General features: G+C 41.1%; 6 protein-coding genes across 8 annotated transcripts; 1 reads left to right on the top strand and 5 right to left on the bottom strand.

Annotated features, from left to right (window-relative positions):
• Positions 1-377: 377 nt before the first annotated feature.
• On the bottom strand, positions 378-2,101 carry LOC6500963 (transcription factor Ouib). Its single transcript, XM_001954217.4, has 3 exons — positions 1,396-2,101; positions 842-1,335; positions 378-774 (listed from the first exon to the last, which is right to left on the bottom strand). Exons 1-3 carry the CDS (start codon positions 1,513-1,515, stop codon positions 435-437), a joined length of 954 nt encoding a protein of 317 aa, XP_001954253.1. The 5' UTR covers positions 1,516-2,101; the 3' UTR covers positions 378-434.
• Positions 2,102-2,241: 140 nt separating this feature from the next.
• LOC6500962 lies at positions 2,242-3,884 on the bottom strand. The gene is made up of 2 exons (XM_001954216.4): positions 3,665-3,884; positions 2,242-3,605 (listed from the first exon to the last, which is right to left on the bottom strand). Exons 1-2 carry the CDS (start codon positions 3,684-3,686, stop codon positions 2,395-2,397), a joined length of 1,233 nt encoding a protein of 410 aa, XP_001954252.1. The 5' UTR covers positions 3,687-3,884; the 3' UTR covers positions 2,242-2,394.
• A 747-nt stretch (positions 3,885-4,631) lies between these two features.
• Positions 4,632-6,784, bottom strand: LOC6500961. 2 transcript variants are annotated; one of them, XM_014911335.3, is made up of 2 exons: positions 6,652-6,784; positions 4,632-5,453 (listed from the first exon to the last, which is right to left on the bottom strand). In XM_014911335.3, exons 1-2 carry the CDS (start codon positions 6,782-6,784, stop codon positions 5,260-5,262), a joined length of 327 nt encoding a protein of 108 aa, XP_014766821.1. In that variant the 3' UTR covers positions 4,632-5,259. The 2 variants fall into 2 exon arrangements, with proteins under 2 accessions (XP_014766821.1, XP_001954251.1); XM_001954215.4 differs by lacking the exon at positions 6,652-6,784 and adding an exon at positions 5,550-5,953.
• Positions 6,785-6,936: 152 nt separating this feature from the next.
• On the bottom strand, positions 6,937-8,677 carry LOC6500960. 2 transcript variants are annotated; one of them, XM_032456388.2, is made up of 3 exons: positions 8,553-8,677; positions 7,582-8,456; positions 6,937-7,130 (listed from the first exon to the last, which is right to left on the bottom strand). In XM_032456388.2, the coding sequence occupies exons 2-3, from the start codon at positions 7,796-7,798 to the stop codon at positions 6,937-6,939; spliced, it is 411 nt and encodes a 136-aa protein (XP_032312279.1). In that variant the 5' UTR covers positions 7,799-8,456; positions 8,553-8,677. The 2 variants fall into 2 exon arrangements, with proteins under 2 accessions (XP_032312279.1, XP_001954250.1); XM_001954214.4 differs by lacking the exon at positions 8,553-8,677 and having other exon boundaries at positions 7,582-8,481.
• LOC6499636 (cyclin-dependent kinases regulatory subunit) lies at positions 7,016-9,380 on the top strand. The gene is made up of 3 exons (XM_001954213.4): positions 7,016-7,152; positions 8,771-8,845; positions 8,907-9,380. Exons 2-3 carry the CDS (start codon positions 8,787-8,789, stop codon positions 9,142-9,144), a joined length of 297 nt encoding a protein of 98 aa, XP_001954249.1. The 5' UTR covers positions 7,016-7,152; positions 8,771-8,786; the 3' UTR covers positions 9,145-9,380.
• On the bottom strand, positions 9,286-11,749 carry LOC6500959 (sterol O-acyltransferase 1). Its single transcript, XM_001954212.4, has 2 exons — positions 10,668-11,749; positions 9,286-10,419 (listed from the first exon to the last, which is right to left on the bottom strand). The coding sequence occupies exons 1-2, from the start codon at positions 11,308-11,310 to the stop codon at positions 9,395-9,397; spliced, it is 1,668 nt and encodes a 555-aa protein (XP_001954248.1). The 5' UTR covers positions 11,311-11,749; the 3' UTR covers positions 9,286-9,394.
• Positions 11,750-15,655: the final 3,906 nt, after the last annotated feature.

Here is a 15,655-nt window from a genome sequence, read left to right as displayed (position 1 = left end):
CAATAGACTGTTATTCATTATAGGATTAAGTATTATAAAGAAAATATTAAAATGAACAAGAATTTTAAAAAAATTAAATAAAAACAAAGACATTGTTCTATATAGTTTCTAATCTCATAAAATAATCATTTCGAATGTTTAAGAATTCAATTTTCTTACTTAACTTACTTTATAACTAATTACCATAAAGCTGATTGTTTCTTTTAGATTCTAGGATCCTTCAATAACAATAGAAACATAATAGTTATAGACATTTCAAAACGATCGTTAAATTGAATTATCCCACACCCATAAAATGAGTGATTACTAAATCATACATATATTTTTAATAGTTATGAAATATAATAAATTATACAAGAGAATAAAATATATTTAAATATTTTTTGTCAGTTTATACTTCTTCCATATAAAATCTGTTTCAATGTTTTAAGAATTTAGTTTATTTTTAAATTATTCTGATGCAGCTTCGAACGGTAGTGGGTAAGGAGATGGGTCTTCCTCTGAAAGGATCGATCGCAGAGTTCACATTCGAATTGCCTCTCACCGGAGTGGATGAGCATGTGGTTCTTGAGTACATAGGTGTCGGCGAAAGTCTTTCCGCACTCCACGCAGACAAATGGTCGATCATTGGTATGAGTCCTCTCGTGCTTTAGTCTTCCCATATAGCTTACATATTTCCGGTCGCAGAAGCGGCAGCCAAAGGGACGATCCTTTGTGTGGACCCGACGATGCTCACGTTGTTCTGCAGCGCTCCGAAACCGAGCACCGCATTCTCTGGAAAATGTATTTTAATTAAAATATGTACATATAATTTGAAATTCAAACAAGGAACCAATCTCACTCGCATGCAAATGGCCGCTCCCCCGTGTGCTTCAGAATGTGGCGATCGAAATTGCTTTTCGATGTGGCATGGTGGCCGCACAATTCGCAGATAAAGATCTGGTTTACCGTCTTACTCTTGAGGTTGGGATTTCGAACCTTTCTAGGCAATCGTTTCTGGTTGTATTCCCTTCTGGTTTCCATTGATTCCGATTTTGGAGCTACCGACAAGGGCTGCTCTTCTCCTGCTGAATCGAAGATTAAATTGTGGTTTTCCGGATCTACTTCTATCAGTACTTGAAAGGTCTCTTCTGGAGTCCTTGTACCCTCTTCTCCTTGTAGCTTAGATTCATCCTTTAAGTTTTCAGTTTCCGGTTCACTTGACGAAGGATCCTTGTCGATTAAGGTGCATTTTCTGAAGCTTTTAATACACAGCCTTCGGAAGGAGACGGTAGACCTGAGATCTGACTGGCAGCGTAGGCATATAAAATTCGACACATTAGGAATTTCTTCCAACTGCATAAAAATAAATTCATTGAATTTTAAATAACTTCTTCTGGAGGATTTATTTCTCACCTGCAATCCTGTCACCAGGTTTAAGTTCATCAGAAGCTTCTTGTTTTCTTGGGCGAAGAGGTTTAGACTCCTACCACAGATAGGGCTTATCCCGCAAGTTCTGCATCTATTAACAAGCATCTTGCTTGGGGTACTCAACTCGACTAATTGAAAAGCAATTTCAGGTAAGTCCCAAAGTCGCCAACGTCGACAGTCACACGAAAACGCGTTCTGTCAAATTTAGGCGCCAAGATCGACTTTTCAAATTTACGATATTTTTTATGGATTTTTTGGGAAAAGGGAGTTTTTGATTAACAAGTTAGGGTTACCTGTTAGGACTTAGTCAGAGCTTAGTTTTATATCACTTAGATTTCAGGATATATACATATGACGATTTCCAGATATCAGGGACTACTTTTAGCTAGAAAAAAAGCTATATTTTTATTCCTGAACTTTCTTCTAGATGGAGTTATATAATTTTTATTTCAATATTTGTTTAGAATATGAATTTTTTGGAAACGGATTTTTGAAAACAGTGCTGAGTAGCGCGCTTTAATCTTTGTTCGACGAATTTAAAAAAGTACGCTTGAATATTAAAGAATATTAATCCGCTCATACTAGGTTGGCTAAGTATACTACTGACTAGAAAGATTTTTACTAGATAAAACAGCTCCTACCATTTTTGGTTCTATTACGAAGTAGAATCAAATGAAGCCAAAAAGTATGCTACAGATATGTAATAACTGATACACGGAAAAATAAAATTATAATTTGTATATTGAATTTTATTACCAGAATTTAAAACCAATTTTAAAAAAAATGGACACCAATAAATTGCTAACCTGTCGAAAAAAAAAAGACTTGAAATGGGGGAACCTATAGATATTAATGTTATTGGTATTTATCTGTCTGAAGGTTTTGAACTGAGAATTTAGAACTACTGCGACCACGGCCATTGTGAACTTTGAAAACCACCATGAATTTCGTCCCCAAACAGAGTGCCGATGGGAATTTGGATTTCTATGCGTTCGAACAGTCGTTGTCCTCATAAGCCTTGATCATGTTCTCCTTGATCTGCAGGTCCTTGTGAAAGAGAAGTTCGCTGTGTAGGGTCTCCTCCCGTTCGCGTGCTATCTTCAACTCGAGGAGATCCAAGCGCCGTCGCTCAATGAGGACGCGGTAACGGTGAAGCTCTAGCTGCCGCTGCCGGAAGGTGGGCAAGTGGGTGCCCGTGCTGCCGCTGCTGGCGCTGGAGCACTTGTTGCCCCCTGCCGCCGGTGCAGCGGCGGTGGAGCCACCTTTTCCTCCTGAAGGTACCTTGCTGGTGGTAGGACGACGCTTAAGAGGACTCGTGATGCGTCGAGTCGTTTCCACGAACGAAGGGCTGGTGGGAGCCGCGACGTGAACGCTGATAAGTTCACTGCGCAGTCGCACCTGTGGCTGTTGTGGGGATGGGTTGCCGTCCAGGTCAAGGACGGGACTGTTCTTCGGGACATCCAGATCCCCGGAGCAGCAAGAATCGGTGTCATTGGTTAGTGACATTCGCATTCGTTGAGCGAATTTGGGTGCCACTTCGCGGACCACGCACGTTTGCTGGGGGGGCAGGCAAAAGGACTCCAACTTGAGATCAGTCACCACTTTCGTAGATCCCCTAGAGGTGCTCTGAAGACGTTCTGACCCAAGGTCCTTACTACGCTTGTATTTGAGGGACTCGTGGGAGGGCTTGTAACGGAGCGCCAAACTGGGTTTCACGGTCAGAGCAATGTCCGCCGGATCCTCCTGATCGGCGCCCGTACTCGCCACCTCCTTCTCATCCGCCCGCCGCTTGGACATTCCGGTAAAGAGTCTCTGCCAGTAAGCATCCGCTCGCTCTTTTACAGAGGGCTCCTTAACCTCCGGTAGCGATGTGGCTGACAGGTGATTGTGCTTCCAAGCCGACTCGTGGATACTGGACGCTTTCTTGCTCTGCTCCCGCTCTCTGATGGTAGCTTTCTTTTTGCGCAATTCGCGCAGAAGCATCAACCAGTTCTCGCTCGCAGTGCGCTTCCTGGAGGGCTGCTCAGGCTCGGCCGGGGCCACAGCGCGACCGCTAGACTGCTGCACAGCCACGCACACGCTGCGGGCCGGGACGCGGCGGTAGTTGACCAAGGATTCGAAGGTCTCCTCCTCATCATTGAGCTTCCACATGACGCGACGACTACTGCTGGACATTGACTGAATAAAGACTTCCTCTGCAGGAGAGACAAAAGATTAATAATTAATTCTAAACATATATACATAGGTGGCATACCTGACTTTTGGCTTCTGTCCATGGAGTTCCCTGGAAGTTCTCGGTGACCGACAAAACCGGCTCCTGCCCTTGTATTTGCCCCGGCCTACAGTAGTTCCTGTTCGGAATTTGTAATACTAGTAATTTTGAAGTAGTGTGATGTGTGTTTTGTAAATTTTTTTGAAATTTTGCTTGCTCTGCTACCCTGATACATAAAAACCGTGCTACCCTCAAAGCCTACTAATAAAAGACTGCGATATTTTTGGTTTTCATCTTTAATTTCTTTTATATCGAGTGTATATAACTTGTTATAAAATTTCATAGGATTCTCTTGATTTGTTTTTATTGATTTAATAACTAAATAGTGTTAGATGCTCTTTAAAAGTATGTTAACATTTTGGGTGCAACGAAATTAAATAAATAATTTTAAAATAAATTAACTAACAGGATGTGGCCTTTGCAGGTTTCACTTTGCATGTGGATGCCTTCTAATTAAAATTGTGTTTTTAAAAGCAGAGATTTATGGACTATTTGAGATTTTTGTAATTAATATTTGCGCTATGAAACCACAAAAAGGTCTTACAAATTATACACAATCCTTGTTATAGCTTTGAAGTTTCTTGTGAACGTATTTAAGTTAGTGACTAGCATTAGTGGAGCTGCCTTTTATTCTTATCCTCTTCATTATATTCATTCCTAATCCGACTATTTCTTCATTTTAGGCGGGGATAATTGAGCTAGACTTTTGGGGGGGTTTCGCCAATAGGCTGAATTATTGAGAAGAGTTCGCAATTAGTTTGCGGCACCAAATTGGAGAGGCTTTGCCTAGATAATGGGCTAAAAATGTTCCGTATGATTTAACTAATTTGTAACGCGATTTTTGGTAATTGTTTTTCTTTGGGCTTTCTTTGGAGTTAGTACATGTTATTTACGCTATATTCTAGTTTTATATAAAGTATTTTTAATAAAGTACACACATCGTCTTGAATTTTCGTGGGCTGTGATTCTTGTTTTATGAAATTTGTAGTACAAATTTTGAATGCTTTGTTCTATATGGATGACTTTTTAAGAGACTATTTGTTACGTCTATTGTTAACCAATTTTTTCTGTGATTCGAAGCGAACATTACGGCGTCTGGCTACCCTTCTTAAATATATTTTACATTTCTTCTAAACATTCAAGATATTTTTCTAAATCTTGTAAACTGTTTTTTTTTTTGTTTTAAATTTGTTTGTTTTTTTTTTTAATATTTCTCTTTTGATTTTTTATAAAAAAATTTCATCTTTAAAATGTGAAAATTATTCAAGGTTAAATTTAATTTTCTGTCTTATATTGGTTCCAATTGATGCTTAAATGTTAACAATTTTTGTATATAAAACCGTTGAATATATGTATGTGTGTATCTGTTATTACAAACCTTACTATACAAAAGAAGTAATTTCTTACATATGCTTTCTTGTCTGTACGCATTAACATTTTTCTAGGCCATGAGCAAGTCGGCTTGCCTAAATCTGGTTACTATCCTTGGTTTATATTCTGTCTGGTCTTGTAAATGTTTTAAAATTTAGCTAGCAACTAATATATATATTCGTTTGCTGCTTTTTGCTATGGGACGATTAATCGTAGGTAACTGGACGACACAGTGAGAAAACGAAGACGATGGCATACCACACCTCGGTCAGGTAAAGGGCGATCTGCAGCGTGCACAGGCAGTACTCCAGGCGCAGTCGATAGGTCTGCAGGAGCAGCAGATAGGAGACGCCAATGAAGCAGGGAACGGTCATGAACACCGACAATATTGCTGAACAACCTAAGGAGAAAAAAATAGTTAATTATTCATACTTCTTGTTAAGTTTTAATTGATAAGTAAAATGCATTTTTGGCGGAAAGAGAGAACTTTGTGTACCTCGCCCAGCCAGAGTACTCATACGCCCCATTATCAGTCGAACAGTTTCGAAGACAATGAAGGCAATCATCACTCCGGTGTCCAGCGCAAGAGAGTGGCCAGTGTAGCTCAGATTGATGGCCTTCAGCAGACCCATGGCCATCTCGCAGCATGCGAACATGCCGAAGTAGAACGAATTGAGGTAGATCAACACCTCGTAGTTCATGCTGGGATTCGGCTTCTTCGGCACGAGAGGCGGCGGGCGCTTGGGTGGCATATTTTGATTTGACGACCTGGCTCCTGCTCCTGCCCCTTTTCTTTTGGATTATAGCGCAAACTAATACGAAATCTACCTCCCGAATGGCCCGTGGTGTTGCTCACGTTGGGCGCTGTATTTTTAGACTAACCATAATAATAACGGGGACCTGCCGCGCAACTTGGACGCTGCAGCAGCGAGCTTCTCGCGATTTGGCTCTGCTGTTTATTTGAGTAATGAGCTGCCGGCCGTTGTCGCCTTTAATATCTTTTCTCTTTGGTGGCCACCATAGACCGATGGATAGCCTGCCCTGAAACGCGAGGTTCTTGGGTAGAAAAGAAGGACATATCCTTTCCTTAAAATCAGTACGTTATATTACAAATTCTTCTTAAATAACTTTTAATCTTTTAGTATATTTCCTACGGATGGCCAAGTTTATAAAAGAATGAAATCACCTGCAGATCTACCTTTAAAGAGGCTAACCCCGATTGCCGCGGCCGAACCAAGCGTGCGTTCGTTTCACGATTCCGCAGTGGCCCGTGTACATTACATTTGAATTAGAAGTGTACATTGCACCTAGGGGACAGAAGCGGTGTTGCATGAGCATGCAGTGCGCATATAATTTTAGATCATCACAGCCGTACGGCAGACCGTATAAAAATACCAACGGCCTGTCCGGCGAGTCCGTGTCGGAGAGTCGAACCAACAGCGCCACAACGCCAGCAGGGAGGCGACAAAGGCCGGACAAAAGAATGCAACTAAGAAATTCAAATTAAATACAACTTTGCTTTTGATAGAATCGGACGTGTTTGGTAGTCGGGAAAATAGTGTGTTTTGTGCGGTTTATATAACATATAACTTACGTACATTGAGAAAATGTCTCTCCCAATGGAAGTGGATCCTTAATATTATGGATTAGTGCGGATTCGGTGTGCTGGACGCTCCATATCCATATTATAGTTTGAAGGCCCCAGCAATGCGCTTGATGTAGAAGTGCCATAGAATGGTGTCTTGTCCTACTCGTAGTCGTCGCTTCTCAAGTGTACCTCTTGGTTCGTCCAATCCTCCCGTAGGCGGAAGTGCTGCCATGATCTTGGTCTCAATTTTGGTAGTTGACGTGGCGGCAGCAACGGCAACGTGGTTCATCAACTGCTAGGTATATGTCACAGGACGACACATCGTACAAATAAATATGCTGGCGTAGACCAGTTCAGCACCTTGTAGGGTGATCATTAAGGCACTCAGAATAATTTCGATTTTGAGAACAAAGGTTTGAAAACAACACAAGAAGATAACAATAGCAAGACTGGGCAGTGTTAATATTACGGATGCGGTTGCTTGCCAGCCTACAAGGACAAAAAATACATGGTAATTATTAATTATTTATAAACTGCATTGTTATAATTAGGATTCACCCAGTTCCCAGCTTGCAAATTAATATTTGAGGGATATAAAACAGGATTTTAGGCAAAAAAAACAATTTGATTTAAGCTAAAAATACCATTTACATCGAGTTGCCTATTTTTAAATCTATATACCATAACATTTTACAAGCTTAGACGAAATATGAATAGATTTTTTGCGTATAAATAAAAACCATAAAATAAAGCTTATTCCTAAATGCAAATGATAGCCACACATACATAGGGATAAGTGAATTTTTATGGTCTTTAGTCTCACAGAAAACCACTAAAGGGAATAAAAGTCGATGACGAAACTGTCGCCCCTGTGACTGCACCATCATTTGCTTTGTCGTTAAGGCTCCCTTAGCTCACTAGGAACTGTATCTTAACTCACCACGATCGCTAAGACTGCTCTTGCGGCCGAAGACGATCCGCAGGGTCTCGATGATGCAGAGTGAGAGCAGGATACTGGCTTCGCGCGACAATACGTTCTCGCCGTAGTTCAGATGGATTGCCTTCAGCACGCCCACGCCCACTTCAAAGGTGGCGTACAGGCCAAAGTAGAACGAGTTAAGATACATCAGTATCTCATAGATGAGGCTGGCGTTCATGATGGGGTGTTGAGTGCTGGGAGACCCGACTCCGGGCTGCTAGCAGAGCAGTTTGAAAGTCCTTTTCCAGCCCTAGCTGTGGCTCGCAATCCAGGATTAGCTCCAAGGTCCGTGCCAACTTACGGCTGCAATCGCGCTTCCATTGACGGTTGAGGGTGATCCAGACGATGGGTGGTGCTCTGTTAATGGCACCCCTAGCGTATTTTTAATTGCAGCCTGCTCATAAGTACATTTAGTAATAGCCTCGCCTATCGCCCTTGTTGCCTGGCCTATTGTTGTTGCGGTGGCGTTGTCATGGGAGTCAAGGCGTGTGTCGGTTGTGTGACAACTCTATGCTAATATTAAGTATGTACTGTGCGTTCACGTTTATTTATATTTTATAGGTTGCTTGGAGAAGATGAGCAAAGAGCAGCGTTTGGAGGAGCTTATATAAAACTCTTTACGTCTAAGGAGCTACCGTGTTCATCTCTCCTTGCACGTTCACAACTCTCACAGCGGATGGACGCACTTCCTCCTTTCAGGTTTTTACCATTAATAATTTTTTAAATATTTGAGGCCTTTTATGGGACGTTCTGGTGTGTGTTGTTGCTGTTGGGAATTTTTCTTTTCCTCCTCGCTGGTGATGGTGGGTGTTTGCGCAGCGTTGCCAGACGTTTGCCTGGAAAATGGAGGCAGCTTACAATTTTTATTAAAACTGATCATGAATAAAGCTTTTGGATGTCTTTTATGGCACGAGAGCATACTCACAACTTACCCTTAACTTTGTGAAAGTTGTGGGAATTTATTCCAAAAACGACTTGTTGCTTTTTATGTTTAAAAATAGGAAGGACATAGTTTTTCTTTCGGTTCTTATTCGATAGTCCATTTTCCAGAAATAAAATATTGTCTCATCTCTAACCCATCTCTAGCATTCAAATACCATCTCTAACCTTATTTATTGTGTTATTTTGATTTTTCATTTATTTACCTCAGATTTTGAGCTGTTGCGATGCCAGCGGATCAGATTCAATATTCAGAAAAGTACTTTGATGACAAATTCGAATACAGGTATGACGCAAATAAAATACCCATTCATTCTTTCTACATTATTATATAAAATCTGTTTTAGGCATGTTATTCTGCCTGCGGATTTGGCAAAGCATGTACCAAAAGCGCACTTGATGACTGAGACAGAATGGAGAAACCTTGGCGTACAGCAAAGTCCCGGCTGGGTCCACTACATGGTTCATGCACCAGAGCCACACGTAATACTATTCCGCCGGAAGCGCGTCGAGGAGGAAAACGCGCCACAGGTGGCATCTGCACCACGTTCCCAAAGCACCGGCCTCGCAGGTGTGCGCGGTTAATCAAGGATGGCCATGAACTCACCATCGCTTATGCAGTATTTCATAAGTCAGCATCAGGTATCCTGATGTAAAACTATCGTAAATAGCTTTAGGATAAGTTAAGCTGCTAAGTTCAAAGATTCAAAGACAACTCAGAGTAACTTGTTGGAGATATATCAATTTCATTAAGTTTATTACCTATTATTAAATACAAAAATAAGCGTACGCCATGTGTACAGATAGTGTAAAATCATTAATTATTTGTTTTTGACTAATTGTAACAACGCCATACCGCGGGCAACAAGTGGTCTGTCCAGCTTTGGTAGTTCAAATTGCAGTTCTTTTTCGCATAGTATTCCATGGCGTAGAGTGAGATTATTAAGCCATTACCCAAGATAAGGGAAAACCACAGGAATATGTTACCAAAAACTTTGGGAGCCCTTCGCATCAGGAAAACCAATGAAACGCCCACCCCTCCAAAGAAGAAAAACATTACGGGAAAGAACATTTGCAGGGCAAATCCGAGTATCTGCTCGTGCACCAGGGCGGAAATAAGGAAAACGGACAGCGAGGCAGCCAGCTTTGATCCGCGGAAGACGTGCATGTACATATCCTTGTAAACGTACTCATACAGCCAGTCATGGACAACTACATTCCAGTTTCGATAATATCCGTCGTAAGTGTGCGCCGTCCACCAGTCCTTGTAAAACATTCGATCGCCAAAGCGTAACAGCTCTGATGTGAAGTTTAGCCACGAGTGCAGGATCAGGTAGAAGCCACATAGAAAGATGACGGCACTTGGCAGCATCATGCCAAAAAACTTTAAGATCAGCTGTGGGGCTCCCATCGGCTCCAATCCGAACTGGCCAAAGTGCGCGTGGATGTGTCTTTCGTGAATAAAAGCATAAAGGAATGCCACAGCAACCACCTCCAAAAGGCGGTTGAGGGCAAACTTCCAGCGGATCTCCGGGGTGCGCGGATAGGTGTCCCGGTATATCAGCGTTGGGGCAAACAGAAAGTAGGTATAACACTGTAGGGGCGGGATAAACGGTTGCCCGGCAGGCTCCTCTTCCTTGTCGTCAGTCTTGGCTTTTCCCGCCACAACTCTACCGGCGTTGTATCTGACAAACGCATGCATCTTCATCAATAGGCGGGTGCTTTCCAGCAAAAGAACGCAAGCACTGACAAACGGGAGGTCGAACTTTAGACAGAGGGAGGTGGATACATAGCAGAACACCATCTGGGAGCTGATGTACAGGATGAGGCAGGTGTGCGTCCAGAAGCGTTGCAAGGCGCCTGAAAAGGAAGATGGGGGTTTATATCTTTAGTTGTAAGAAAAAGACTTGTATATTTATGTCAAAATTATAGATCCTATAGCGCCTATAGCCCCTATGTCACCCCAGTAATTTCATTAAGTGCATAAAAGCAATAAAAACTGTCAAAACGAATTAAGTTATACACCAAGAATATAACCAGTTTACTTAAGGGGATAACAATAGAGGTATTTAAACTTCCTGTGTTGTGGATCTAGCCTATGGACTTACTCTGCGGTTTCAGCTTGTGCCTGACAAGCGCCCAGCCTCGGAAAGCATAGTACAGAGCGAAAACGAATACATGTTCCAGCGCCCAGGCACCCATTACCCAGTGCAGGCGCCGTAGTCCGCCCTGGAAGGTGCCCAGGCCCAGGTCGATCCGCCCGTCAACAAAGTAGTCGTAGAATATGACGTTCAGTAGAAACATGACCAGAATAATGTAGAAGATGTGGTAAATGGTGCGCATGTGCTCCACCTGAAGCAGCGCGGTCAGATACGACTCCCGCGCCACGAATACCTTCTCCGGCAGCGGCCGCTTTTTTGGTCTGGGGTTTTCGGCTGTGTGCTGAGTGGGGTTTGTGGTCATCCCATTTGCATTGCCATTTGGGGAGTCGCTGACGTCCGGAACGGATTTCTTCGTGACGCGATTGTTCCAAGTGCTCTTGGGATCTGATCTGTCAAAGTTTGGAAACTCGTGATCCCGCAGTTCCCGCTGCCGAAGATCCTGCAACACATCCTCCACCGTGCAGGACAATCGCTGCTCGAAATCGTATAGCATTTTCGACTGAAACTTTTGGAGCTTATCCCGCACAAAGTTCAAATCAGGCAATCGGGCCTGAACCTCTTCTGGTTGTCTTTTGTTCTCATTAGCCATGACTGGAGCTGGGAATTAGCCCTTTGTTCGGGTTGTTAATCCTGGCCACTGACTATATATGTATTCTATATCCGCGTTAACACAGACAATAATTGCGACTGCCCCCGTCAACGCCACTTTGTACAATGTATGCGGCTCTGGCGTTGTTGGGTTGTTTTCAAATCTTCGGTGATAACGGCGTTTAGCAGACTGAGAACATAGGAGCACTCCAAGGGTGAACTTTGTCACTATTATAAGTAAAATTTAATTCTAATGGCGATCATCTATTTTTTTATTAATCCGGAAATAAATTGAATTCCAAAAATGTTTGTATAATAAAATTGTAAAAATATATTTTTTTATTTAAATTTTAAAATCTTACTGAATCATACCCCACTGTCCGTGCTCCAAGCTCTCCTAATAACTCTCGTTTTGGGGCCCGCTCTCGTTTGATCGCCCACGACTCTGGGGACCTTATGTTAAGTGCGCTACAATTGTAATTGAAATACATTTGGTTTAATATCTCGCGCTTTGAGCAAGACGATTAGCTGTCAACGGCATTTTAGTTAAGTCTATTCTACGCCTTTACGGCTGATAAGCGTCTGTCCATTGGCCTCGTGGTGGACACAGCTGTCGGAGGCGTTGGCGAGTGCACATGCACCCGATTTGTTTACATCACGCCGCTGACCCGATTGCATGTGCTCCGGGTGCACACTGGAACGAAAGACGACAAACCCGGAAAGCTTTGTATCCCCACTTCCTATTTGAATTTTTCGAAAAAGAACAAATATTCTTCTAAGTGGTGGTCATCGCTACTTCAAAGAGTGTTTAGACCGGTCCAATAAAAACCTATTGAAGTTCCAAAAGTTTACCATCAGATACCTTCACCTGTAATCCAACCTGTATGGAATTCATGGTTCGGTTAAGATCACCATTATATGGATGTTACGCTTTGATTCTCAAAAATAACAAAGTAATGACGGATATCAGCAGTTCCGAGTTACTCATTGCTTTACTTACTCACAAAGAAAGGTGTGGGTAAATTTTGAGTTCAAATTCTCAGCGAAGTGAATACCTCAGATCTCATAAATAATGTATGTACAATGTACATATGTGTTGTATATATACTGAGGGCTTAGCTACAAGATACTCAAACTATTATATTTTTGAAGAAATTGGCCTGAAAATAATTTTTATAATAAATAAAATAAGAGTTTCTACGTATGCGTAATATATTACGTATACGCAAACTTAGAAACCAATTTCAGCGCCTTGTATTTTGTGGGTTTTAGTTTTGAAGCCATCGACCTCCGATTAGTAATCCCCTAAGTCCAGTTGATAAAACAACAATGCTTTTCTTAATGTTCTTAAGTGCAAGCTGATAACACTGAGTTGCGTGGCTATATCCCTATCAAATTCCAGATAATCATTTGATATGAACTAATAAAACTATTCCGATTAGTCAAGGCATGTAATCCGCTGAGTACATTGTCTGAACTTTTTGTTATGGCACGTTTTATTTCGTATATTACTACTATTTATAAGTAAGCTCAAAAATATTTAACTTATTCCTTCTCTGGTTCAACTTTAACATAAATGTAAATATTGAAGTTAGGACTAAAATATTGTTGAAAGTAATACAATTTTTAATACAACATTTTTCAAAGCTCACATCTCGCAGATATTAAACGTCAAAAATGGGCTAAACAGGGAATTGCATGGGAGAGATTGTGCGTATGTATTCTGGTAAATATTTGGCATATTTAATTGCAAATATTTACGACAGTGGAAGTAGATGCAGAGGCGTACACACACACAGAATGGAATAAAAACAAATACAGGCGCATAAACACAGTGTTTTGATAACGAGAAATGAACCGAAATTAAAGCTCACGGCCATGAGTCCTGCGGTTCGCAGGATGCACGCATGCCAAACTGTGTGCAAGTGTATGGGTATACCTATGTTGGAAATAATATTAATACTGTGCAGACGCAATAACCAAAAATATTTATTATTTATGCGAAATAAACAGCAGTGGCAAGAAAAACTCAACACATACACTGACATACCCAAAATATGAAATTAATGCAAAAACGACAGGAGCAGCTAGAGCAGAGACAAAAAAAACACATCAGAAAATGGAGAGTGTAATATATATATGTGTATGTATATATGGAAATGGCAATAATAAAAGCTGCGGCACTGGCTTGGCACATAAAACACAGGGAGCGGCGAGATGTCGAAGCGTATTCATAAACATCCCGGCCGAAGGCGGCCATTATGGAGAAAACGAAACTGAGATCCTTGTGCCAGGATTGGAGACAAACGTACACATAAAAAGACATTTTTATTGCCTCGAAATAAGGAGGCAAGGCTCGGAGTCTGGGCAAACACAAAAAAGGGAGAAACAAAAAAGGCAACAAAAATAATATGCGACCGCATAAAAATCTATATAATTCATAAACCCGCATTTGAAATAGTGATGCGAACGAAGCTATTTTTCTTTTCTTTATATTTTAAGCCTAAAATTAAGTCTGAGCCACCGCTGAAAAGGAGTTAATGTATTTTTGGTAGTAATTTATAAGCAGATCTTAAAAAATAGTCTTAATTTCATAAAAGATCATTAAAAGATTTGTATTAAGTAACTTTTAAACCAACAGTGAACTATTCTCCCTTTTAAAATATTATATTGTGAGGAAACATTTTGCGTCTTGGATAGGTCTTTGCCATCACTGCCTCCAAAAGCCAGGGTTTGGGGAAAGATTGGAGGTCCCGGACCAGAGACCGGAGACCGGACACGGGCAAGCAAACACGTACGCCGCTCTGTGGCGGCCATATTGGGTCATAAAAAGCACTCACACACCCTCTCACACACACACACACACACACATGAAGGCCAACATAAAAGCCTGGCCACAAACCAACAGCGGAGCAACAACAGCAACAATAACGGCAAAAAAAGTGACAGCAGCAGCAGAAAACAAGTAACAACGGCTTGCAGGATATCCCGACTATAAGATACCCGATGATGACATGAAGCATAACAATAACTGGGCATTGAATAATTATCCAGGATGTTATGTTAAAACGTTGAAGCTTTTTTTATTCCACTAATAAATTGTAAAGTAGTTTCCTGAAAAATTGCAACTGAAAGGACTTTCTTCCTGATATTACACAAATTGGAAGTAAAACGATATACCCTTTAAAGCTATAAGTACCGGGTAGAAAAAATTTTATGATGGTGCCTGCGCAAAAGTTTTGTGAAGCAGAAACATATAAAAAATGTTGCATATTTTTGGGCATGTGGGAATAGGGGTCTGGGAGGCTGTCGGTGGGTTCAGAATTGTGGGTGGGTGGGTTTTTCACCTACCCACTGATGGTTCGCAGAAAAACGCAGAAAATCTTCCTCGCTGTCGTTTGAATTCGGCTGGTTAGAGGCCCTATGTGTTCTCTATTTTTATATATATACATATTGGTATGTATTGTACATATGTATGATCCTGTTTTGTCATTTCCGTTATTTGTCAATGTGTTGTTGGTTTATAGGCGTAGAGTTTTGTGGGCTCCTAAATTCAAACAAAAACCATATCACAATAGGAAACTTTGACCATGGCCTCAGATTGAATACACTTTTATTTGTAAATGGTTGGTTTTTATGAATCAAATTGTAAATTTCAATACCCACCCAAAATATACCCACGATGGAGTTGGTATTCGTAGCGCATGTAAGGAATTCAATAGAGAGAATCTGTTGTTCCCTTCATTCATCAGATAATAATGAAAATTACTTGTTTGGATCAACTAATCTCACACTTTTATTCTTCTAATCCTATCTGTTGGGGTCTGCTTGACTTTTGTGTAGAAACTTTATTATATAGATACCCAAATTTGTGGTGAAAATCACTTGATTGGATCAACTAATCTCAAGCTATTATTCTTTAAATACTATCTGCTGGGGTCTGCTAGACTTTTGTCTAACAAACCCCAACAAACACCAAAATTTGTTAATCTACATAGGCCATTTTTGGATTCTCGAGAAATATAATATCTGAGTTTCTGTTATCGTTTTAAAAAATATGGAATAATTTTCTTAAAGTTATGCTTAAAAATAATTGAAACTGATTTCTGACCAGTTTTATCTTAGGCCCATGATTCGCGTCGTAATTGTCCTCCCCTTTGGACTGAGGTAATCCTGCCATATGGACCCTTGCGATTTCCTGCCTCAGTTTGGCCGTCCAGCCACATTATTAGCGTCTTGCACATACCAGTTTTGGTGTTGGGGGCGTTGTTCGGGGAGGCGTGGTCGATGGCACACGTTTGAAAAATAAACTAAAGCTGCCGTGCCTGCCAAGCGAGCCAACTTTG

This window comes from Drosophila ananassae, chromosome 2L (assembly GCF_017639315.1).
Source record: "Drosophila ananassae strain 14024-0371.13 chromosome 2L, ASM1763931v2, whole genome shotgun sequence".
Lineage (NCBI taxonomy): Eukaryota > Metazoa > Arthropoda > Insecta > Diptera > Drosophilidae > Drosophila > Drosophila ananassae.
This window is presented reverse-complemented; position numbering and strand designations above follow the sequence as displayed.